A 25,673-nucleotide genomic window follows, 5' to 3' on the forward strand; every position below is an offset into this window, starting at 1 on the left:
ATCATCTGTCCTCCCACTCACCTTAGCTCTGTCATACTTCCTTTTTTTTAATGCTATGTAATCTCTGACTTCCTTTGTCAACCACTGTGGCCCCTTTCCCCCCTTTGAATCCTTCCTTCTCCGGGGGATGAACTGATTTTGCACCTTGTGCATTATTCCCAAGAATACCTGCCATTTCTGTTCCACTGTCTTTTCTGCTAGGATATCCGTCCATTTAACTTTGGCCAGCTCCTCCCTCATGGCTCCATAGTCTCCTTTGTTCAACTGCAACACCGGCACCTCCGACCTCCCCTTATCCTTCTCAAATTGCAGATAAAAACTTATCATATTATGGTCACTGCCTCCTAATGGCTCGTTTACTTCAAGATCGCTTATCAAATCCTGTTCATTATATAACACTAAATCCAGAATAGCCTTTTCCCTGGTCGGCTCTCGTACAAGCTGTTCCAAGAATGCATCCCGTAGGCATTCTACAAACTCCCTATCCTGGGGTCCAGGATATTTCAAAGAAATGCTAAATTTCACTGGGAGGTTGGTGAAAATTAAGATTTTTTTTCCCTGTCTACGTTCACCTTTCCACTGATCCCCGGCAGTAGGTTAGAAACCATGTTCTAGGCTCACAGGTTAAACAGAAGGGAAGTATTTTTTTAATAAACAAAGCACAACACTGATTGTTGACAAAACCACAATCGGCATTTTCTCCGTGCAATGTTTCATCTTTATTTCTGGGAAATGGAAGGGGAATGAGTGGAAAAGTAAAAGTGTGATCTGTGTTTGATGGACCTGGCTGCCTGATGGGCCTGTTTCCATCCTGTATCAGTGTACATAGAAATTAAGCAGCAAGGTGGGTGGAAGAATCGGTAAGGTAACGAGGTATCTCTCGTACTGTGAAAACCAGGAATGCTGTGTTATTGCTTCGACCATCTGATTATCAGGTAAATGCGGATATTACGGAGACATTACAGACAGACAGACAGGTAGACAGAAAGATAGACAGATAACTAGACAGGCAGGCGGGCAGCGACGTACAAACAAAGGGTTATGCAGAGCTTGTGAAATGCAGAGCTGTGAATAATATGGCAGAGTAGGTAGTTTTTGATTCGAGGACTGAAGATGAATTACCCGAAGTTCCTAAATCGGCATGGACATCGGGCGGAGGAATTATGCTACCTTGGAATTGAGCAATTATTCTTCAGCAATGGACAGGCCTGGCTCGGATAGAAATTAAATTGACAGATCGTAGTCCTTGTCGATATTTTAACCACACTCATCCAAAAGTAGAACTGTCAACACATGCACTGTTATAATATTCTCTCATAACGCAGAAAAAGATCGTGCAGGGCAGAGTGAGATGCTTGAGGCTTAATTAGAATTCCGAGATAGAACTTGAAGACTGGAATGAGGATCGCATGTTAAAGAGTGACAGTGCTGTACACAGGGATATTTGCCATAGCGGCCGACCCGAGATTTAAAGAGGACTGAATACGGCAGTGAGCAAATTCAGGACCATGGACAGAGCAGAATGTGCAGCTTCAGAACCATGAATAGTGCAGTGTACAACGTCAGGACCATTAATATTGCAGCGTGTACAGCTTCAGGGGTATTTTAGAGAGAATTCGTGCCTTCCACTTTCCAAAAGGTTATGCGTTGGTGGACAAACTGGCCGCTATAAAGTTGCCAGTAGTGCATAATTGAGTGATAGAGCTGTTCGAGTGGAGGGCGCCTGATTTCCGTGTGGAGCATGTTTAGTATGAAGTCTAGTTTAGTATGTTTAGTATGTCATTAATTTGATGGGCAGAATTATTTAAAATAATGTACTGACTGAGGACAACACCGTTTTAAATATCTACAACACCATGCATTAAAATGGTTGATGTGATTTACGGCTCCGGTGTTAATAGAAGTGTTTCATCACTTTAACTCAGTAAACCATTTAGAAGTTCACATTCTTAGAAGTGTCCTTCGGAACTAACTTGACGTTTTGTGTTATTGTGCGGTTTTAAAATAAATTTTATTTGAAGTTTATATCGAAAGTTTGATACTGGAATAAATTATTGATAAGATTTTTTATCAATTGAAAGCGTGTAAGCATGTAATATCGGTAAAATTGACGACATCTATTAATCTTTCAAGCTATGGCCAATATAGGTGTTTCATGTTCGAGATTAAATTGCGTTTTTAATTGGACTTATCTCAGTTAAAGAGGGTGAATCGTCACATTCGGTATTAATAGAATGAGAGGTGACTGTAGCAAATAGTATTGACTAATGGCTGCAACTTAGCAAAGGGTCACCGTGAAATAATACGGGATCTGTTGATTCATACCAGCTTGCTTTAATAAAGAGCCTCGTTTTTGTTTGGAAGAAATTCGCCTTTCCATTGATTAACTTGTTTAGAATTGTCAGTACTCTGGGGCATTCATAGGTAAGTACATCCAAATAGTTTCGAACTTTACTGACGCGCAATTTAATGAAAATAATTATGAATCGGAATGGTGTTGTAACCTCACTGTCCCTGTGGAGATGTGGAGGGGTTTATACTAAAGACAGCCGGAACAAACATCTCAGTGTGGTTGCTTGTAATTAAGCGGAACAGATCCATCACACGGAAAATGCTGGAGACGTTCAATGGTATCAGGAAAATATATTATATCATAATTGCAATTGCTGGTGTCCCTGGTAAGCAACTATAATTTTATTCTATTATTTATGTAACTTTACACTGGAGATTGTTTCCCAGTTTGATCTATAGTTGAAAATGTTTGCCTGCTGATGGGAACCAAGAGTGGAACAGTGGTATCGTTTCCACGATCCAACACCCTCAATGTATGGCACCAGTAATGATGATTTTACTCGTTTTAATGGTAATAGTAATAACTAATGATGATGATGATGATGATGATGATGATGATGATGATGATGATGATAATAATAATAATAATAATAATAATAATAATAATAATAATAATAATAATAATAATAATAATAATAATAATAATAATAATAACATACCGACTATTTCTCTTTCCGAGCGTTTAACTTTTATTGTAAGGTCAGCTTGTACAACCACAGAGAGACATCCGGCGAAGAAGCTGAGAAGTAGCCCGGTTACTGCCTGATAATAAATAGCATAATTCACAGATAAAGTTGGTGTTGTTGAATTGCTGCCCAATGTATTGCAGGGTAGAAACAAATGCTTGAAAATCGTTGCTTTATGAGAATGATTCAAGTAATTCTATTTTATTTTACTGTTGCTGATGTTATTTATTTCTTTTACCACCGCTGCTGCTGGTTAAATAAGCTTTTTAACTGTTGAAACACAGTGAAAGTGTTTGCCCTCTTCTCTTTGCAATCCACAGAATCGATCGCTCTGGAGTTACTGAGTGTGATCGGCTGCTCATGTTTACAACAGGGAAATTGGTCTTTATTGTGTCAATAGTTAATTCAATTGTCCCAGCAACTTCTACCGACACTAATTGATCTATGACGTTGCTATTACATTCTCTGAAATATTGGTTTATGTTTACGGATTGTTTACATTATAGCGATAGTTACAATTAATTCAAGTTTGCGAAGATATTCCTTAATATTATTTTGGATCCCCCCACTGCACTGACCTGTGCACGCAACTCAACGGCATGACTGTGAGTGAAGAAATTCTCATCAACACATGTATTTCAATTTCACCTTACCAATTCAGGCCAAGGGGATTTTTGAGGCAAGACATCTGCATTTACGTAACCGAGGTGGGCTTAAAAAGCCCGTGTTTTGTGCGCTTCGATATTCCGATTGTATGAATGGAATGGAGATTCCCAGCTGACCCAGCGGTCCCATCCAAACCAGAATAACTGATTCCCCTCTTGTCACTTCCTACTGCCTCAGCAGTCCCAACCAGTCCAGAATAACTGATTTCCTCTTGTCACTTCTGTCTTTGCTTTGCTAGTTATGTTCGTATTCTGGGTCCCGGTCCGTGACGTTCCTGCCATTGGTAAATTTCCTCTGTGTATATTTTGTTTGGTCAATGGATCCCCTCAAACCAACTCTATTGTGTCAGAACACCCCGCCTCTGCAGGCTCTCAACACAACTCATCATCTTCTCGGGGATCACTCCAATCGATTTCTTGCGCACATTTCTGCGCTATCTATCGTTTTTTTTAAGGGAGCGGAGCTTGAAACCTGACATCAGTTGCATCCGATATTGCAGATGTATAAATCAAAACGCTTCGCCATCACTTCCGTACTCTTAGCCATTGAGTCATCGAGATTTGCAGCACGAAAGGAGGCACTTCAGACTATCGAGTCCGCAGCGATCATCAGACACCCATTTATACTAACACAGTTTCAATCTCTGATTCTCTCCACATTAGTTCATGACCGTGCAGATTCTGCCATGTACGCGTACAATGGAAGCAATTTGCAGCGGCTAATTGACCAATCAGCGCAAATGACTTTCTGATATGTGATCAAACCGGGGCACCCAGGATCACCCCGTGCCGCCAGCGATAGAGCGCACAAACTGCACACGGACAGACACCGAGGTTAGGATTGAATCTTGTTCGGTGTCACGACTATCTGTGTTAAAATCTCCCCGTCACTTCCAGTGCATATATGAGTTAGTTAGTGTTAAGACGACTCTTTAACAGTTTTCCCCGTCTCTCCTGACATTTTTGTGTGTTTATAGTTGGAACAGAAATTCATATTTCCATCTCTGCTATTTCAGCGCCTTACAGTACTATCTTTAGAATAATAAAAAGCTGGGCTGAAACACAAAATATGCAATATATATATATTTATTTATTTATTTATTTATTCGTTCTCAGATTCATAGAGAATTTCGGCACAGAAACAAGCTTTCTTTCCACTGAGATTATGCTGACATGATCTTAAACATAGTCCCATCTACCAGCACCGAAACACATTCTTCAAAACTATGCCTATTTCTTTCACACTTACCCAAACTTCTCCTAAATATTGCGATTGATCTGTTGTGTTGCTATTCACTCTGACGTTCTATAAGCCCTTCGAAATAAACTTGTGACTTCTTGACCAATTCCCTCATAACCCTGATGTGTTTTGATCCTGATTTTCCTGCATATTCCCTGTTACCAGTGCAAAGCGTGGACCGTATCAAGGTTCCGACATAACAAGTTGTGTTTCGCTTTCAGCCCACGTGGAAGCACAAAATCCTGCCATCTTGGGAGATTCAATGAATTCTTCTTTATAGACATTACTCTGACATAATTCTCTTTCCGCCCACAACAGGATGCAGTGGTTGGTCATTCCCTCCCTGTCGTTTTCACATTGAAGTAAATCGCTTACGTTTCCAGTTTTGAACTCCCCGTTCGCTTGTCTACCAGCGTTTGATACTGGAAATTAGGTGGACCTCTTCTGCAGATTCTCCCGTTTCTTATCCAACGTGATTGTCGCCCACAGAACATAGATCATTAGAGCACAGCCACGTCCTTCCGTCCACGATATTGTGCCGACGGTTTAATCTATTCTATGGTCAATGTAATCCTGCCGTCCCTCATCCATGTACCTCCCTAAGATATCCATCTGTTATTCATGTACCTAGCTAAGGTATTCTTTTTTGTCCTTAATGCATACGCGTTTACTACCAACCCTTGCATAACATTGTAAGTGCCAACTATTCTCTGTGTGTAGAACTTACCTCTGACACCCCCCATGCTTTCATCCCAAATTATTCTGCCATGTACTTGGCATTTCCACCCTTCTCTGTCTATGTGGTATACATACGCCTCTCATCATACTGTCCACCTCCATCAGGCCATTGCTGAGTTTCCTTCTCTTCGAAAGTACTAGGTCGTTCAGCTTACCCTCATAATTCATGCCATCTAGTCCAGGCAGCCCGCATCCCCCGCGCCCTCTTGAAATTTTCTACATCCGTGAATAATAGCTTCCCTGTTCGTGAGGTGCCGTCGGGTTACCATGGTGATTTGATATAATTTACCCTGTTTTGAGAATAAAAAAACAATATCAGAGTCCCAAGCCGTCCTGGCCAGTTAACAAAGCCGTGGGTGACCGAATTACAATCTTAGATGTCCAGTTGACGGTGCAGGACACCAACCTGACCATCATTAATCTTCACAAATGCTCTGTTCCCATTTGCACTATCTGATGATCAATTTGATCATTCCCCTTTATTTATAAGATATCAATAAATTAGAGAGAGTGCAGAGACGATTTACTAGGATGTTACCTGGGTTTCAGCACTTAAGTTACAGAGAAAGGTTGAACAAGTTAGGTCTCTATTCATTGGAGCGTAGAAGGTTGAGGGGGGATTTGATCGAGGTATTTAAAATGTTGAGAGGGATAGATAGAGTTGACGTGAATAGGCTGTTTCCACTGAGAGTAGGGGAGATTCAAACGAGAGGACATGATTTGAGAGTTAGGGGGCAAAAGTTTAAGGGAAACACGAGGGGGTATTTCTTTACTCAGAGAGTGATAGCTGTGTGGAATGAGCTTCCTGTAGAAGTAGTAGAGGCCAGTTCAGTTGTGTCATTTAAGGTAAAATTGGATAGGTATATGGATAGGAAAGGAGTGGAGGGTTATGGGCTGAGTGCGGGTAGGTGGGACTAGGTGAGATTAAGAGTTCGGCACGGACTAGGAGGGCCGGAATGGCCTGTTTCCGTGCTGTGATTGTTATATGGTTATATGGTTATCACGTTTCTAGAGAATTTATGCATCGGTTTTGCCCAAAAGGAACCGTCTGGATATTGACACGGCGTGTTTACGTAGAACTCGGACTATCTGTCGGATTGTAAAGGAAATGCAGACAGAACTTATGTAAAAATGTGCTAGTTTTGTTATCAATAGTAAGCTGAATGAAGAAGCTTGGATTACAATCAGGCAGGAGGGACGCTGAAGGGATCGGCTCTCTGAAGCCCTCAGTTAGTCCGTTCGTGGGATGGTGTTGGGCGATGCGTGTGGTAGTTACCGATTTTGAGCTTGTCCCATTGTCGAGTAGGGGCAGGTCTAACCCAGAGAGACGTTCACTCTCCCTGCAGTCTATTTTCTTCGATTTCCAGCGTTACATCAGCAACAACATATCAAGCTGATGCCAACACTTTTTCTCGGTTGCACAGGGGGAGCTGGATGTTTGGAAGGGAGAATGATGGGCAGTATTACTTGTTAAACTTTCCGAGAGCATCCAGTAATATACTGCGAGCTCAGAAATCTATTGCTCTGCAATTTCTCGTTTTTATTTCTCTTCTCTTTGCTTTTGCAGTTAATTTAGTGGCGATTTAGTGATCCTGTCCCGGGGAAAGTGCGGCCTCTCCACCTGCACCACTCGATACCTGGTGGCTATGGCAACGGCGGACCTCATGACTGTGAGCACTGCCGTCACACTGAGGCGGATCAGTTATTATTTCCCAGGATCCTTCTTGGACATTTACCCAGTGTGCAGCATTATCTTTGTACTGCTGGGTGAATCTAAAGATTGTTCTGTCTGGCTCACCGTCACCTTCACCTTCGATCGGTTTGTCGCCATTTGTTGCCAGAAGCTGAAAATAAAATATTGCACCGGGAAAACTGCGGTTTTGGTTCTGATGACTACCTGCGCACTGATCTGTTTTAAAAACGTTCCTTTCTACTTCATACATAAGCCAGGGTTACTGATTAATAACGTTCTTTGGTTCTGCAAATTAAGGGCAGATTATTACACCGAACAAGGATGGGTGGCTTTTGATAGGTTGGACAAGAGATTAACTCCGTTGATCCCCTTTGCTTTAATCCTGCTTCTCAACTTTCTGACAGTCAGACACATCCTATTGGCCAGTCGAGTGCGCAAGTCATTAAGGGGTCAGAGCAAGGGAGACAATCGGAGTGACCCGGAGATGGAGAGCAGGGGGAGGTCGGTGATCTTACTCTTCTCCATATCCGGCAGCTTCATTCTACTGTGGTCACCCACTGTTGTAAACTTCCTGTATTATCACATTTCCCGAACAAATCCCAACAATTACACCGATTCCCAATATATCCTTCAGCAGGTCGGGTACATGTTGCAGAATTTAAGCTGTTGCACAAACACATTTATTTATGGGGTGACTCAGGCCAAGTTCAGAGAACAGTTCATCAGCGCAGTGAAATACCCTGTGACGTCACTGCTGCGATTCATTAACAAACTAAAGAACTGACCCCGGCCACGGCCGCTTTCAATATCTCCCGACCAAGAATGTATTCGAATAAATTACCCGTGGATGCAAACAACGGCAACGACAGGCGGGAGTTTAGCAGAGAGACAGGGACGTTAGATTTAATGGTAAATCGCAGATTTTATTTTGCAGAATTTTATCCGGATATTCAAGATTCATGATGGTTTATTGTTATTCATCAGTGCCCGAGTATAAAGTGGAACGAAATGAATATTACTCCGGATTCGATGAATAAAAAAACCACAATAAACATTGACAACACAATAAAATTAAAAAAAAACACAGCAAATAAAAGCATTCATGTAAAACACAATTATATGTTGCTGTCATATCGAGAGGCGGATTGCATGTAAATAAATTGACACGAGATAACGAGTCTGTAGCAGTGTTCGAGGTGATGGAGTGGATTAAAGGATGGACGTGTTGATCGGCCTGACGGTTTGGGGTAAACAACTGTTTTTGAGTCTAGTGGCCCTGGGGTGGATGCCGTGTAACCTCTTCTCCAATGGGAGTGAGACAAGCAGTCAATGGAAAGGGCGGGTGTGATCCTTTATGATATTGCTGACCTTTTTTTTTACCGGCACCATCCTGTATATCTATATATTTGATGGCGGGTAGACTGGTGCCGATGATGGGCAGGGCAGTTTTAATCCCACGTTGTCGAACACGGAGAAGACCCCCTTTCTACACACTGAAGGAGATCATTTTTCAGTGTCCAGCGACACTGCCAACTCCCAATCTGGTCATTTTTGGGATTTTGATGGAAATCGGAACGGGAGAGGAACGCCAGGTCCTCCTGCCCCCGTCAGAAGTCCGGATCGAATCTAGTTTGCAGGAGCTGCCAGTGGGTACTCGCTGCTACACTGACCGCAGGTCGATTAAACACTTTGCAGTGGTTTAGTATCTCACCTTGCCGCTGATACCCAGGAAGATTTTTGTCTCTCATTTTTAATTGTTCTGTCTCCGTCATCTTCTGGTGTAGTTTCACTCTACAGACAGATCTGAATGCCAAAGGCTAGACAAGTGTCTGTTTTCTCTTTTTGTTCCTTGACATCGATGGAAACCCCCAATCTGAGCAAGTTTCTTTCTTTCTTTTTCCAATATTTTTATTAAATTTCATATTCAGAAATACTGAATTCAGAGGGATACTTATTATAAATCAAAATAAGATAGCACAAAATGCTCTCTATATAAATCACACTGATAAAATCACCATATCCGATATTCCTAATCAATCAAATAAAATAAATTGAATTATGAAATACAATAATAATATGGTTAATTATATTATTAAAAAAATCTACATCTACTACCAAGACAAAACTGTTTGGTTAAAAAAAAAACAAGAGTAAAAAAAGAGTATTTAACCACATAGTGTTTTATAACAATAGCCTAGATCTAAATTTTAATAACAGTAACAATTCAACGATTTTTAAAATAATTCAGAAAGGGTCCCCACAGAGTTTGAAACTCTTGGTTAGAATCAGAAATCGAAAAACGAATCTTCTCTAAATTTAAACATGACATAAGTTTGCATAACCAGTACCCGCTAATGAGAAGGCTCCAAAATTATAGCTCTTTCTGCAACAATACTAAATTATGCAGTCAAAAAAATGGGCTTAAAATTAACTTTAAAAAGTCCAGAAAAAGTTTGGAATATATCTTTCCAATATTTTTTAAGGCTTCATCATGTCCGAAACATATACATTAAAGAAGCCTCTCCATTATTACATCTGTCACAATAAGGAGATATATCTGCATTGTTTGGTATGGTATGATTCGTGATGAGGAACGATGACAGAGACGGGGCCTGTCCTTCTGGGAACATTGCCTGCTCAATACAGGCCTAGCAGATGCATGCAACCTAAAGGCAAGGTAGATAGACAGAAATTTACCTCCCTGTCAGAGCAGTCTGAAATTAGATAGATAGAAGGTAGTTACTTCATTGATCCCAAAGGCAATTGCAGTGTCACAGTAGCATTACAGATGCACAGACATACAAATATTAAAAGACAAGTCAGAAAGAATAAAAAATAAGTTACCTCAAACAGTGTAACAGTCGGCAGTCACCACTTCCCGGGCTATATGTTGACTCATTATAGAGCCTAATGGCCGAGGGTAAAACTGACCTCATGCCCTCCGAACCTTCAACACTGTGCTCAAACAAACTCTCTGCCACAGCTTCATGGAATTTGTCGACACTGCCACGTATCTTCCAGTTCCGTGTCCAAGCCTCCCGGTTTGGGCACAGCGAGGACGTCATATACCTGTCTTCGATTGACGGCTTCTCCCTCAGTATTCCACGCACCTCCCTCAGCGCCATGCGGAGCTGTCTGTGTGTCCCCTCTCAGTCTCCGTTCCAGATCGGGGCCTCATTCGCCACCGCCGACCATGAATATCTTCAATATTTTATCGCTCGCTGGATCCGCGCCTTCAACCGCCGGAACGCTACTTCGTCGTGTTCGGGAAACATCGGAACATCAACTGCCTCCAGACCATGGCTGTGCCTCCCCCGCCCTCGGAGCCACCTGCAGGTCTCGAATCACCCACCTCTAGTGTGGAGTCAAACCTCGGGTAGGGCCGTACGCAGATCACGTATCCCGCAGTCTCTACTCCATTCTGGACCCTGGACAAGGCCACCTCCAAACTGCGGACTTTAGGCCTGCAGCTCCAGTTCCGGCTCCGATCTCAATCTCTTACACCTACAGTGTGGGGTCCTTCTCCGTGCCGCTGTGTCGTCTGGCTCCGCTTCCCTCAGTATTACTCTGCATCAACCGAGGGTCAACCAGGAGAAACTCTACCCATCGTCGCCCCTGGTTTCTCTGAGCCTTCACTGATACCAACCCCAGAGCTCCCGTGCCCCGCACTGCCCGTGTCCTCTTCCTACCTCAGATCCACAAACCTGACTGACCGGGTCGGTTCATCGCTTCCGCCTGCTTCTTCCCCACAGAGCTCGTGTCCACGTAACTCGATTCTATTTCTCCCGCGAGTTCATTCACTTCTCACCGCCATTCGTGACGTTTCACACGCTCTCGATCTCTTCAAGTTCCCCGGACTCATCGCCGCATTTTCACTGCGGATGTCCAGCTGCCAAAACAACTCTATCCCCTGTCAAGAAAGTCTTCAGGTTCTGCGGCACTTTATGGACAACCGACCTAACTATTTCCCATTCATCACTACGCTCCTCGGTCTGTCTGATCTGTTTCTCTCCCCGAGCAACTACCCTCTCGGGTCCTCTCATTTTCCTAAAAGCCAAGGTGCAGCCGTGGGCAATCGCATGGGCCACAGCCATGTCTGTGTTTTCGTCGGATAGGTGTAGCATTCCACGTTCCGAGCACACACTGGTAACGATTTCCCACTCTTTGTATGCAACATTGGCGGCAGCATTGGTACCGCTTCATGTACCCATGTAGAGATCGTTAATATTATCAACCTTGCCTCCAGCTACCAGCCCGCCCTCACATTTACCTGGTCTATCTCTGATACCCCACCCTCTTTCTCGATCTCTCTGATCCAGATATGGAGATAGGCTATCTCCTGATGTTCTCTAAACCTATATCTCCCACAACTATCTTGACTATCACCCTCCTCGCCCTGTCACTTGTACAAATGTATTCGCTTTTCTCACTTCCTTTGTCTGCTCTGCATCTGTTCTCAGGATGAGCCTGTCCATTCAAGAACATCTGAGATGTCTTCTACATCTAAAGAACATGGTTTCTCTGCCGCCACCACCGATGATACCCTCACCTGCATCTCCTACATTTCACGCACACCTGCCCTCTCCCCAAGCTCCCGCCGCCATAACAGTGATAGGGTGCCCTTTGACCTCATCAGTACCCTCCGTGATCCGGCGTATCACTCCCCTGGGCTTCGGGAATCTTTCTTCCCCATCCACACTTCTTATCTTTCCATATTCTGGTTCCCGTCTCACCTTTTCTCCTCAACTGTCCAACAACTCACTTTGATGCCTTCCTTTTTCCCCCTTTCTCCAATGGTCCACTGTCTATTCCTATCATATTCCATCTTCTTCAACCCTTTACGTCTTTAACCTATCGCTTTTTAGCTTCTTTCTTCATCCACCCTCCACACACACCTGTCATCACCTGAACGGGGTTTCAGCGATTACCGGTCTGCCTGTACTCCTTCCCCTCCTCCCACCTTCTTATTCAGGATTCTGCCGCTTTTTCTTTCCAGTCCTGATGAAGGGTCTCGGCCAGAGCCGGCGACCATTTATCCCCACGAATGCTTCCAGCATTTTGTTTGTGTTGATAAATATCGCCGGCTTCTACTGACTCTCTTGTGTTTGTAGATGATCTTGCGCGGTCCTGCAGAATACATCAGCGATGCACGCAGGAAGGAACATGCGGACGTCCACAGGGGAGAGTATGACGATGGCGACGTCATGAGAGTGAATCAGGAAGTGCGTATGTGAAGGGAATTCACAAGTTTATGTCAGGACCTATGGAGCGTCATGCCTGTCCATCAGAGATTGTCCAAAGTGAAGGAATTGGGGAAATATATAATTGAGCATGTCTTAAATTTCAAATGAATACAATCGAGAGTTACAGCCGAGCTTTGCGTGTGAAATCTGTATTCCAGAGAATTATACGGCCATGCAGGCATCATATGGTGCAGAATAGAGGCTATGCGTAATTAACACACGGATTTAACACACGGCCGGAGAAGCTTGGAAAAGAAGCTACGCTTCTGACTGTAGCGTCGTAACAGCGAGCTGTCATTTGGTCTCCACCTCTCATTATGGAAGGGGCAACATCTGTCTGTCCCTTGTTAGTGAATGACACAGGGTGAGGGGGAGAGAGAGAGAGAGAGAGAGAGAGAGAGAGAGAGAGAGAGAGAGAGAGAGAGAGAGAGAGAGAGAGAGAGAGAGAGAGAGTGCCTGTGGATGTTGAAGTATTGGGTTGTGGTCTGTGGGATTTGATGGTCTATAGATTATGGTCACTTTGGGGGTTAATATTTCTCACTTGGTCGTTGGTGGACTCTGATTTTTCCCGGTAGCACAAAACACAAAAACAGTTAGATTCCCCGAGCAGTATGAGTGATCAACACCCCCACTCATTAACGCCAACACAACTGTATCATTTCCCGTCATTCATAGATTGGCGTCATGTGACGGTCATAAAACAACCTTTGTATATAAGCCATCCTATGTAATTGTATGTATTGTGTATTGTTATTATTATTAATGTTTATTTTTTTCTCAGGTGAACCCTGAGGAACAGACATTGAAAAACACGCTCATCTCTCAATTGCTATGAACTTTCGTACTATTCCAGCGGTGTAACCTATTGTGACTTTCTGAAGATTTACAGAGATTTTACGGTCTAGCCCTATTTGTTTAATGTTATTGTGCATTGCATTTGGGAAGGTACCGGTTGGAGAAATTTTCCGTGAGTCAGTGTATACCCTGTTTATGCTGTAAAGTCATTCAGTTTTCTTTTGAAATTCAGCATATTTCTGGTGTTTTTCACTTATTGCTCTGTACGTTTTGCGTGTTTGGAATGACTACGTCGATGAAGTAAGATTGCTTTTGCCTGTTTGTCCTGTATTATTATATCCGGACGGTTCTTATGGGCTGTCCTGTCCCGCTGGTTCTGTGAAGACGTCTCCAAATCTGAGCCAAGCGTTCCACACTTCCCTGGACAGCTCACATTGTCTTCTTCTCTGCAGGGTCGATTTCCTCCATTGGGTACCTGTTACTCCAATAGTGATAATTCCACCATTTTCCTGGGATGTGTCCCCATTTAGGTTCAGTGGAGTGCACTTCTTATTAGAATTGCATATGCTCGCGTGAAGTGCTGAATCCTATCTTCATTGATGAAAATATATCCTGAGGACTTCTATCTCGTTGTAATGTAGGGTTTTAATGCCTGTTATTCCTGTTTCCTACACTGTCTTGGGTAGTATTAATTTAAGCGCATTCGAATGTACATAATGCTTATGAATTTTTTTATTTATGTTTTTATTTTTCTTAATACATGTTCCAGATCGGTTTCAAACACAGATACTATGCCAAAGGAATAGGTTAGTATGTGTGTAGTGAAAGCGTTTATTGCCTTTGTTATACTTTTACTATTGAGCTTCGTTTGGCAGACTTCCTCAAGCCTCGAAAAAAATCCGATCAGAAGTGTTTCTTTTATCACACGACGATCTCATTTCGTGGCTTGTTGATATCCCAGATTCTTGCATGTTTCACATCCATCCAGCGGTTGTACTGCATCCCGATGCTCTGTTTTGTATTCAGGTCGCTCTATTAATCTGAAATTATTTATTTTTTTCTCAGCTCCAGCTGGTAAAACCCGAAGGACGGGTACAGACAAACACGCCCATTTCTCAATTGTGAAGAACTTTCGGACGATTTCAGTGACGAATCGCACCGTGGCTTTCTGAAGGTTTACACAAATATTGCTGTGTACTCCTAATTGTTTCATGCATTTGTCTTCTGCTTTTCAGATGATACCATCTGTAGGTATTACTCTCAGTCATTGGATACTCTCTCCATGTTCCAGAGTGTTTGAATTTCCGTTTTTAATTGACCATATTGATGGTCTCTTTCATTTATTGATTTCTGTACGTTACGCGTGGCTATATCTATGAAGTAAGTTGTTCTTGCTTTATTACTACATCCGGACGGAGATTATTGGATCGTCAGATCTGAATCCATTTATTATTATTTTGTTTCTCAGCTCAACCATGTAAAGCCTAAGGTACGACCAGAGTCAAGCCCGCTCATTACCCATTACTAGGAACGTTCGGACTATTCCAGTGCGGTTTAGTATTGTGGCTTTCTGTCGATTTACATAGATTTCACTGTGAAGCCCTAATTGTTTAATGCTGGTGTGCAGTGCCCTTGGGCTGATACCAATGGCAGATGTTACTTTTGGGACAATGTAAACCTTGCTTATGTTCCATAGTCTTTCAATGTCCTCTTTTAATTCAGCATAATTCTGGTGTTTTAGTTATTTCTTTCAGTAAGGTATGTGTGTTTGGAATGGCTTTATCTATAAAGTACGATGTTCTTGCCTGTTTATCCTGTATTGTTATAGCCGGACGTTTATAGAGGATCATCTTATCTGTAATAACCGATCTGTCATAATGTCATTTGTGTTATTCTGAGTCTGAAACTGCATCAGGTTTGTATTTATAAGTGGACGCAATTTATCTTGAGTTTGTATTTTAATACAAGATTTTCATGAACGGTGTTTGCTACCTGATTGTTCCCGTGCAGGTAATCAGATAAAAAATTGAACTGATGCAAGATCCTGTAATGTGTTGGATTGTTTCTGGGTTCTCTCGGCCTTTTCTACATCGATCATTTCTGAAATTTATTAGTCTCTTATTATGTGTTTTTGATCATTTTTGTATAATGCACCTGATCCTGTATTTCCACAAAGAATCCTTCGTTTTCAAGGAAGAGGCCTCCAGGTCTGAGCAAGATGTTCGAGGCTTCTTTGCCGACATCTAGTCTACTCAGGTCATGATGATGCCTTCATGAAGGGCCATGCTCTTCCATTGGTTAGCATTTTCTTCAATAGTGATAATGCCTTCATTTTTCTTGGTTGTGCTCTAATTTAACTTCACTGGTGTATTCTTATCAGCATTGTATGTGCTTCCGGGGAGTGTCGATTCATTTTTCAGACCATAAGATACCGGGACAGAATTAGGCCATTCAGCCCATCGACTCCATCATGGCAGATTCCAGATCGCACTCTGCCACATACCGCTACCTTCTCATCCCAGCTTTTGATGCCCTGACCGATCAGGAAACTATCAACTTCCACTTTAAATATACACATGGATTTGGCCTCCACCGCAATCTGAGGCAAAAAATTCCACAGATCTATTACAGTACTGTCTAGTAAAGAAACTCCACCTTACCTCTGGTCGAAAAGGTCGCCTCTCAATTTTAAGACATAGACCACTAGTTCTGGATCCTCTACCAGAGGAAACAACCTCCACACATCCACCCTTTCAAGTCATTTCGGCATTCGTTAGGGTTCAATAAGATAACCCCGCATTCTTCTAAATTCCTGTGAGTACAGGCCCAATGCAGCCAGGTACTTCTCATTTGTTAACCCCCTCATTGTAGGAATCATCCTTGTAGACCTTCTTTGGATTCTCTGCAATGCCAACACGTTCTTAATGAGATATAAGACCATAAAACCATAAGGTATAGGAGCAGAAATAGGCCATTCGGCCCATTCAATCAGTGCTGATCCAATTCTTCCAGTCATCCACATTTCCCTGCCTTCTGCCATACCCTTTGATGGCCTGGCTAATCAAGAACTTATCTATTTCCGCCTTAAATGTACACAATGGCTTGGATTCCACAGCCACTCGAGGCAACAAATTCCACAGATCTAACATCCTCGGACTAATGTGATTTCCCCACTTTTCTGCTCTAAATGGACGTCCTTCAGTACTGAATTCGTGCCCTCCCCTTCCATGGAAAATAGTTTTGGCTTATCTAATCTGTTCAGGCCTTTTAACATTCGGAATGTTTCTATGAGATCACCCCACCCCGCTTCTCCTGAACTCCAAGGAATACAGCCCAAGAGCTGTAAGACGTTCCTCATTCGGTAACCCTTTCAATCCTGGAATCATTCCCATGAATCATCTCTGATTCTCAGATTTATCTCTGATTGTGTAAGGTAAGGGAAACAAGTAGGGAAGTTATGGAAACTATGACGATTAAAGAGGAGGAAGTACTGGCGCTTTTAAGGAATATAAAAGTGGATAAATCTCCGAGTCCTGACAGGATATTCCCTAGGACCTTGAGGGAGGTTAGTGTAGAAATAGCAGGGGCTCTGACAGAAATATTTCAAATGTCATTAGAAACGGGGATGGTGCCGGAGGATTGGCGTAATGCTCATGTGGTTCCATTTTCTTAAAAAGGGTTCTAAGAGTCAACCTAGCAATCATAGGCCTGTCAGTTTGACGTCAGTGGTGGGTAATTTAATGGAAAGTATTCTTAGAGATGGTGTATATGATTATCTGAATAGACAGGGTCAGATTAGGAACAGTCAACATGGATTTGTGTATGGAAGGTCATGTTTGAAAAATATTATTGAATTTTTTGAAGAGGTTGCGAAGAAAGTTGACGAGGGTAAAGCAATGGATCTTGTCTATATGGACTTCAGTAAAGCCTTTGACAAGGTTCCGCACAGAAGGTTAGTTAGGAAGGTTCAATCGTTAGGTATTAATATTGAAGTAGTAAAATGGATTCAACAGTGGCTGGATGGGAGATGCCAGAGATAGTGGTGGATAACTGTCAGGTTGGAGGCCAGTGACTAGTGTTGTGCCTCAGGGATCTGTACTGGGTCCAATGTTGTTCGTCATATACATTAATCGTCTGGATGATGGGGTGGTAAATTGGATTAGTAAGTATGCAGATGATACTAAGGTAGGTGGCGTTGTGGATAATGAAGTAGGTTTTCAAAGATTGCAGAGAGAATTAGGCCAGTTAGAAGAGTGGGCTGAACGATGGCAGATGGAGTTTAATGCTGATAAGTGTGAGGTGCTACATTTTGGTAGGAATAATCCAAATAGGACATACATGGTAAATGGTAGGGCATTGAAGAATGCAGTAGAACAGAGTGATCTAGGAATAATGGTGCATAGTTCCCTGAAGGTGGAATCTCATGTGCATAGGATGGTGAAGAAAGCTTTTGGTATGTTGGCCTTTATACATCAGAGCATTGAGTATAGGAGTTGGGATGTAATGTTAAAGCTGTACAAGGTATTGGAAAGTCCGAATTTGGATTATTGTGTACAGTTCTGGTCACTGAGTTATAGGAAAGATGTCAACAAAATAGAGGGAGTACAGAGAAGATTTACTAGACTGTTACCTGGGTTTCAGCACCTAAGTTACAGAGAAAGGTTGAACAAGTTAGGTCTTTATTCTTTTGAGCGTAGAATGTTAAGGGGGACTTGATATAGGTATTTAAAATTATGAAGGAGATAGATAGAGTTGACGTGGATAGGCTTTTTCCATTGAGAGTAGGGAAGATTCAAACAAGAGGACATGGGTTGAGACTTAAGGAGCAAAATTTTAAGGGTAACACGAGGGGGTATTTCTTTACTCAGAGAGTGCTAGCTGTGTGGAACCAGCTTCCAGTAGAAGTGGTACAGGCAGTCTCGGTATTGTCATTTAAAGTAAAATTGGATAGGTATGTGGACAGGAAAGGAATAGAGGGTTATGGACTGAGTGCGGGTCAGTGGGACTAGTTGAGAGTAAGCGCTCGGCATGGACTAGAAGGGCCGACATGGCCTGTTTCGGTGATGTAATTGTTATATGGTTATAAGGTTATAATAAATGTCAGTTTATCCTTTATGAAATAAGGAGTCCAAAACTGCACACATTACTCCAAGTTTGGTGTCACGAGTGCCTTATATAGCCTCAACATCACTTCCCTTCTCTTATATACTTTACCTATAAGATTGAATGCTGACATTGCATTCGCCTTCTTCACCACCAACTCAATCTGAATGTTAACCTTCAGGATATCCTGCACAAGAATTCCCAAGTCACTTTGCATCTCTGCATTTTGAACTCTCTCCCCATCTAAATAATATTCTGCCCGTTTTTTCTTCCAACAAAGTGCATGACCTTACACTTTCGAACATTGTATTTTATTCGCCGCTTCTTTACCCATTTCACTAAACGATCTAAGTCTTTCTGCAGGCTGTTGACAATCCTGCATGTGCTTTCTGACTACTGTCTTAGAAAGTCTCAGCATTATCTCCGTGCTTTTTTATTCTACTTTCCTTGAAATGAATGCCAACTTTGTCTTGTACTCTTTCCCACAGAATCAACCTGTAAATTAACCTTCTGAGAGTCTTGCACGAGGACTCCAAAGTCCCTCTTCTCCCCTAATATTTGAACTTTCTGCTGAATTAGATAATAGTCCAAACTAAGTTCCGTTTCCCAAAATACATTATCATATATTTCCCAATACTGTATGACTTCTGCAATTTTTTGCCCATTCTTCCGATTTATCTAGTTCTTGCTGCAATCGCATTGATTCCTCAGCACTACCGACCCCTCAACCTATCTTCGTCCCATCTCAAACATTGACACAACGCCATCTCGTCCAGGTGACCAATGCACCTGAAGACCGTTGAGTGTGCCTAGCACTTTTTCCTTCATAACAGCATGGCACTCATCCCTGCTCCTTGACACTCAAGGGCTTCTGGCACAATGTCAGTGTCTTCCAATAATATCAAACAAGATACCAAAAGGTTTCTCTTTCATATATATGAAAGGTAAAAGGGTGGCGAGAGTGAATATTGGACCAGTGGAAAATGATGCTGGTAGGGATGCTTCAAGACGGATGCAAAATACCCATTAAGTTCACCCGCCATTTCTCTATCTCCCATTACTACCCTACCAGCATCATTTTCCAGTGGTCTGGTCTCGCTCTTACCCTTCATATAACTGGAAAAAAAGTCTTTTGGTATCTTGTTTAATGTTATTGTCTAGTTTGCTCTCATGTTTCATCTTCTCCATTCATACAGCCGTTTATTTGCCTTTTATTGGATTTTACAACCTTCCCAATCATTCAAATTCCCTCTCACTTTTGCTAACGTATTCGCCTTCCCCTTGGCTTTCACGCCATCCTTAACTTCCTGTGTCAGCCGCGGTTGTCTACCCCTGCCATTTGAGAATTTCTTGCTCCGTGGGATAGATTATCCTGCGCTGTGTGAAATATTCCCAGAAACGTCAACCATCTCTGTTCTTACCGTCAGTCCCGCCACTATCTTCTTCCAGCACACCTGGGCAAGCTCCCATCTCAGGCCTCTGTAATTCCCATTATTCCATTGTGATACTGATGCATGTGAGTTATGCTTTCCCTCTCAAGCTGCAGTATGAGTTCAATCATGTTGTGATCGCAGGCTCCTCAAACTTCCTTTAAATTAGGTTCCCTAATAAGATCTGGGTAATTACACAACACGCAATCAAAAATAGCCTTTCGCCGAGTAGGTGGAAGCACAAACTGCTCTAAAATGTCATCGAGTAGGCATTCAACAAATTCTCCCTCTTGTGTTCCGGCGCCGACCAGATTTTCCCAATTCCGTTACATTTTGAAGTCCCCCACTAGAAATGTGACATTACCCTCATAGCACGCCTTTTCCAGCTGCCTTTCCAATCCTCGCACCACCTCTTGGCTATTATTTGAAGACCTGGAATAATTTTTTTCTTATCCCTGATTTTAACTCTTCCCTCAAACATTCAACATTTTAGCTTTTTTTTTGCGCTACATCAGATCTGGAATAACAAGTATTTGTTCTCCTTCCACTTGTTCACAGGGGATGAAAGTCAAACCTATATTCATTTATTGATCTCGAAATTTGAATCATGAATCTTGACATGTGACTGCTCCAAAAATATATTTAAAATAAACAAAGGAAGTTATCTGTCTAAGATTATGACCTGTATTGAATTAACAGATTCGTCAACTCTGCCCATTATTTTCAGCGAGTGATCACAATATCTAGAGTTACGTATCACTTATATAGTCTGGAGACATTCGAAATGGCTGCCGTCAGTTGTTTTGTCTCGGGATTAAGCGTACAATTGTGATCACTGGCCATTTAACTGCGGCCATGAACTGTTCTCTGAACTTAGACTGTGTTACTCCATATATAAATGTGTTTGTACACAGACTTAAGTTCTGTAACATGAATCCAAGTGCCTGTAAGATAAATTCAGAATCAGTGTAATTATTGGGATCTGTCCCTCCGACGTTATACTTGAAGAAATTGACAACAGTCGCCAACCACAAAATGATAAAGCTGCCGGATATGGTGAAGAGGAGGATCGCAGAGCGCCGCCTACTTTCCATTTCCGGGTCACTGCAGTTCTCCCCATTTCTCTGACCCCTCAGTCCCTTACGAACCCGACTGGCCGCTAAAATGTGCCGGACCGTCAGGGTGTTGAGGATCAGAATTAGTGCGAATGGAATCAGTGGGGTTAAACTCTTGTTGAATCGGTCAAAGCTCATCCACTGATGTTCAGTGTAGTAAGCTGGGTTTAGCTTGCAAAACCATAAAACTCCACTGATTATCTCTCTTGGGATATGAATGAAATAGAAGGGGATATTTTTTAAACACATAATAGTGCAGGTGATCACCAGTACCAAGGCCGCGATCCTTCCTGTGCAATAGCTGGCTTTTAACTTCTGACAACAAATGGCGACAAACCTATCGAAGGTGAAGGTGACCGTGAGCCAGACCGAACAGTCTCTGGAAGCACATTGCAGTACAAAGATAATGCTACACAAGGGATACGTCTCCAGGAAGGATCCTGGGAAATAGTACTTCATCCGGGTACAGAATGCAGTGACGACAGCCGTCAGATCCGCCGCTGCCATGGAAACCAAGTAGCGTGTGGTGCACGTGGAGAGGCCGCACTTCCCCCGGGACAGGATTGCAATCGCCACTATGTTCACTGGGCGTCAGAGAAGAGAAAACAGTTATGAATTTGGGACTTTGTTTTTTTTCCTGCTTCGATATTGATTAATTCTATTGTTCTTCTCTATATTTTTGTACGTTCCTGTAGGAAAACGAATCTCAAGGTGATATATGGTGATATATACATGGGCAATAATACATTTACTTCGAACCTTGAATATTTGGAACGAAAACCTAAAGTTATAACACAAATTCTAGACGCAGAAACGAAAGTTCAATAAATATTCGGCTCTCTGGTCTGATCTGTCGGAAGAGAATTGCAAATATTATTTTAATTCGAAGCAGTTCGTTAGAACTGGGTTGGCGTTATAGGGGGCACTTGGTGCTGCAAGGTGAGTGTGGACGGGGCGCCTCTCTCCGTGACGGGATACCTAATCAGAAAGTGATTTCAAAAGGCCGAATGTTCCCAGTTATGAAAAATGAACAGCTTGCTCCCGTCTGCCACTCCATTGCTAAATTGGCAATGAACCCATAGACACTGTTTCTATACCTTATCCTGTCTTTTTTGCACTACTTAATTTAACTTATCTATGTAATCGACATACATACTGTGTGTGTGTGTGTGTGTGTGTACATATATATATGTAGATACATGCTTACTGAAGCTCAGTTTTTAATCTCAATCTTTATTGATCATGTATTTCATTGTACTGCTGCCGTAAAGTTAACAATTTTCACGACATATGCTTGTGATACGCAACCTGATTCTGATTCTGATATTGATCAATATCGAGACCCAACCCAGAATGGCATAAAAGAAACAAAAAAAGGGGTGGACAGTTTCACAGCAAGCTAATTTCTGAGCTTGCCCTGTGGAAGTTAATATATCTTGTTGAAACCTGGCCACTAAGCTTCATTTCCTATTATCGGGAAGTAATGCCGTTTAATACAGAGATACAAAACCACGATTTACCAATTGTGTCACTTCGTAGAAAAGTGCAGCGTCAGTGTTTTCAATAAACAATTGCAGAAATAAAATAAATAAGTAGTGAAATAAATAAATATCAACTGAGGTATTCAATCTGTATTTAAAATAATGCAAAATATGCTAAATACACTCTATATGTCAAACAGTATAGGAGAGAGGGACATAGAGCCACTGTTTTAGGTTTGAGAATCTTCATGAGGTATGGAGAGACAGTTAAATATATCCATTGCTTGCTGGATGCAATTTATCAGCAGAACCAAAATGAATCGAAAGGCAAAAAGTCATGATCACTAACAATGTTTAAATTTAGCGAGAGGAAGCAGGAGTTTAAAAACACATCAGCATCAGCAAATAATCATTGATACAACTACGTTATGAAGAAAGAGATTCTGCAAACATTTGCAGTGTGCAGGTACTTTTAGACAAGATTTAAATGTGTTGATTGTTAATGCATTTGAGATTTTTGTTTCGTCTCTCTAACTGTTACTGGATTGTCACTGTATAGGAAGGTTTGCCTTGATTAGTATATTTCAGCCAGTAAAAGTCAAGATGCTATTTCCTGTCACCTCGCTAATGGACACCGTGAATCTAGAATATTGCGGAAAAGAAAACGAACATACCTGCAGAAAAGAAAACAAACAAAAAATACGAAGACAGACATGTCATGCATTTTGTTTTCTTGCGCCGTCATGTTACAATAGCAAAGTGTCAGTTGTCCCGAAGTGACCTGTGCGTTCATCGAACGTTAAAAGCTGCGATGAACCAGCGAGAAACAAATTGTGCAAGACGGTGCCATATCGATAGCATACTGGGTACTTCCCAATAACCATTATGTATTCAGGCCCAACGGTATCTTCACAGAAATGATCATTACTACCAGGGACTTTTATCAATTTAACTGAGACTCTTCATCTGTGAATCCCATGCTCCTTATTCACAGTAGCGCCCAAACAGAGGAAGTTATGAAGCATGAAAACTATAACTTCAGAAAACCGTAATTTCAGCATTTCAAAAGTATTCATACACCTTTGCTCAGTACTTACGTGAATCATCCCTCACAGTGAATACAGTCAATATTACTTTTGGATACGTCTCTGTTGGCTTTGTACGAAGTGATAGAGCAAGATTTGCCCATTGCTGCTGGGAAACTTCTTAAGCTGCGCTCGGTTTTTATCGAGGATCTCTCTGTATTCATCTCCATCAATGCGGACAGCATTTCCGGACTTTGCTGCTGAACAGCATCCTCACAGCACGATGCTACCTCCATCACACTTTGGCGGTGGTGTTGCCAGTTTAATGCGCAGAACTGGATTGACACCACACATGCTGCTTATTGTTGTGTCCAAAGATTTCAATTTCAGTCTGAACCGAGCACGAGGCTGTCTTCCACATCTATATAAGCAAAGTCTTTATGGGCAAAAAATGTTTTTAGCAATGCCTGTTGCGTCCCTATCAGAATGCTTTTCAGCAGCAGAGACGGGAAATCTGGTCAGGATTGATGGCATGATGAATGAGCTAAATGTAGTGAGATCCTGGTTGAAAACCTGCACAACAATAGAGCGCCATCCAATGAAGAAAACTGCTGTATTTGAGTCACCCAGTGGAGTCCTGACCATAGCCCGATCCAAAATCTCTGATAGGACCTCGAGATGGCTGTCCACTGCGGCTGCGAATCTGCCCTGGCACAGCCTGAGCAATTTTGCAAGGAGGACTGGGAAATCTTTTTTCCTCACAGTGTGCAAAGCGAATAGAGATTTATCCAAAAAGACGACTGGCTGTAATTTCTGCGAGAGGTGGTTGAACTAAGTAGCGAGCAAAGGGACATGAATAACTTTGTACTGCTGACACTTCAGTTTCAATTGCTCTACTTTTTCATGCTTTGCAATATTCCTTGATTTCTGCTTTCTACTGTGAAAGCAGGAGCATGTGATTCACAAGTACACATTCCCGGTTAAACTGATCACAACCGCTGATTGTAATACTCATTTATGTTTCGAGGGCTGGGTACTTTTACAAGTTACTGTAGTAGCTGAATCGGGTTCAGACTTTCACTTAGAAATGCCCTGCAATGTATTTCCCAATTACAATGAACATCAACTCGCAACTGGAATATTCTAGAGAATATAAACCTTACTAAGCTCAGTACTCAGTTTATTAATCACAGCTAGTACAGCCAACATTACATTTAGATAAGTCCCTGTTAGCTTTGCACAAAGTGACGGAGCAAGTTTTACCCCCTCCTCTTTGCAAACCTCTCAAGCTGTGCCGGGTTAGTTCGGGAGCGGTGCTGGACAGGAATCCTGAGCTCATGACAGAGATGTTCAATAGGGTTAAGGTCGGGACTGTGATAGGGCCCCTCAAGGATATCAAATTTCATCATTTGAAACCACTCCACGGTTGCTCTGGCAACGTGATTGGGATGTTGTCCTTCTGGAAGAGGAACTTTCTACCCAGTTTAAGCTTGCTGGCAAAGGCCAGCAGATTTTCATCGATCATCTCTCTGTAATTACCAACGTTCATCTTCCCATCAATGCGGATCTTTTCATTTCGCTGTTGTTTAATATCACGCGGTACAGCATTTTACCCGACGCGAATCACAAAGCCGGAGTAAGATTTTATTTACTTTCTTTTTTATGCCACACACAGGAAATTTCAGTAAAACAGCTTCCGACTTTTACCAAGTAGAATATCATTTTCATCGATGATAGCATTGAGCACAGCGTTCTTCACTTTAGTTAAAACATGACCCACCATTTAATATTGCTTACCAGGCACAGCGATCGCCAGAATGACCAGATAGTAGGTATCCCTGATGCGGTAAAAAGTTTCCAACATTTCCTGAGTGAGTAGATCAAAGGATTTCAGCAGCCGGCTATCGGTCCCAATGTAAATCAGAAGAAGAAATCTCTCGCAACCCTAAATGTATATATCTGCCAATCTCCACACAACACCAGAGTTTCAGATCGTTCATGAAAATAAGTAAAAGACTTAACAGGATGGATTATCGTGACTGTGTCAGCGGGTGAAATATCAGCTGTCATATAAACAGTTTGTAATATTTAATTGGAAATCCCCAGA

General features: G+C 42.1%; 1 protein-coding gene across 1 annotated transcript; it reads right to left on the reverse strand.

Annotated features, from left to right (window-relative positions):
• Window positions 1–20,739: 20,739 nt before the first annotated feature.
• LOC140724267 (probable G-protein coupled receptor 139) lies at window positions 20,740–25,430 on the reverse strand. Its single transcript, XM_073038739.1, has 2 exons — window positions 25,364–25,430; window positions 20,740–21,644 (listed from the first exon to the last, which is right to left on the reverse strand). Exons 1-2 carry the CDS (start codon window positions 25,428–25,430, stop codon window positions 20,740–20,742), a joined length of 972 nt encoding a protein of 323 aa, XP_072894840.1.
• Between the last annotated feature and the right edge of the window lie 243 nt (window positions 25,431–25,673).

The sequence above is a fragment of the Hemitrygon akajei genome, unplaced genomic scaffold (assembly GCF_048418815.1).
Source record: "Hemitrygon akajei unplaced genomic scaffold, sHemAka1.3 Scf000181, whole genome shotgun sequence".
NCBI classification, from domain to species: Eukaryota; Metazoa; Chordata; class Chondrichthyes; order Myliobatiformes; family Dasyatidae; genus Hemitrygon; species Hemitrygon akajei.

Bases quoted from the DNA above. Each gene is read 5' to 3' on its own strand.
- LOC140724267 (XM_073038739.1), bottom strand. From the start codon at position 25,430: ATGTTGGAAACTTTTTACCGCATCAGGGATACCTACTATCTGGTCATT. The intron at 21,645-25,363 runs GTAAGCAATATT...TCTGACGCCCAG, and splicing joins TCTGGCGATCGCTGTGCCTG to TGAACATAGTGGCGATTGCA.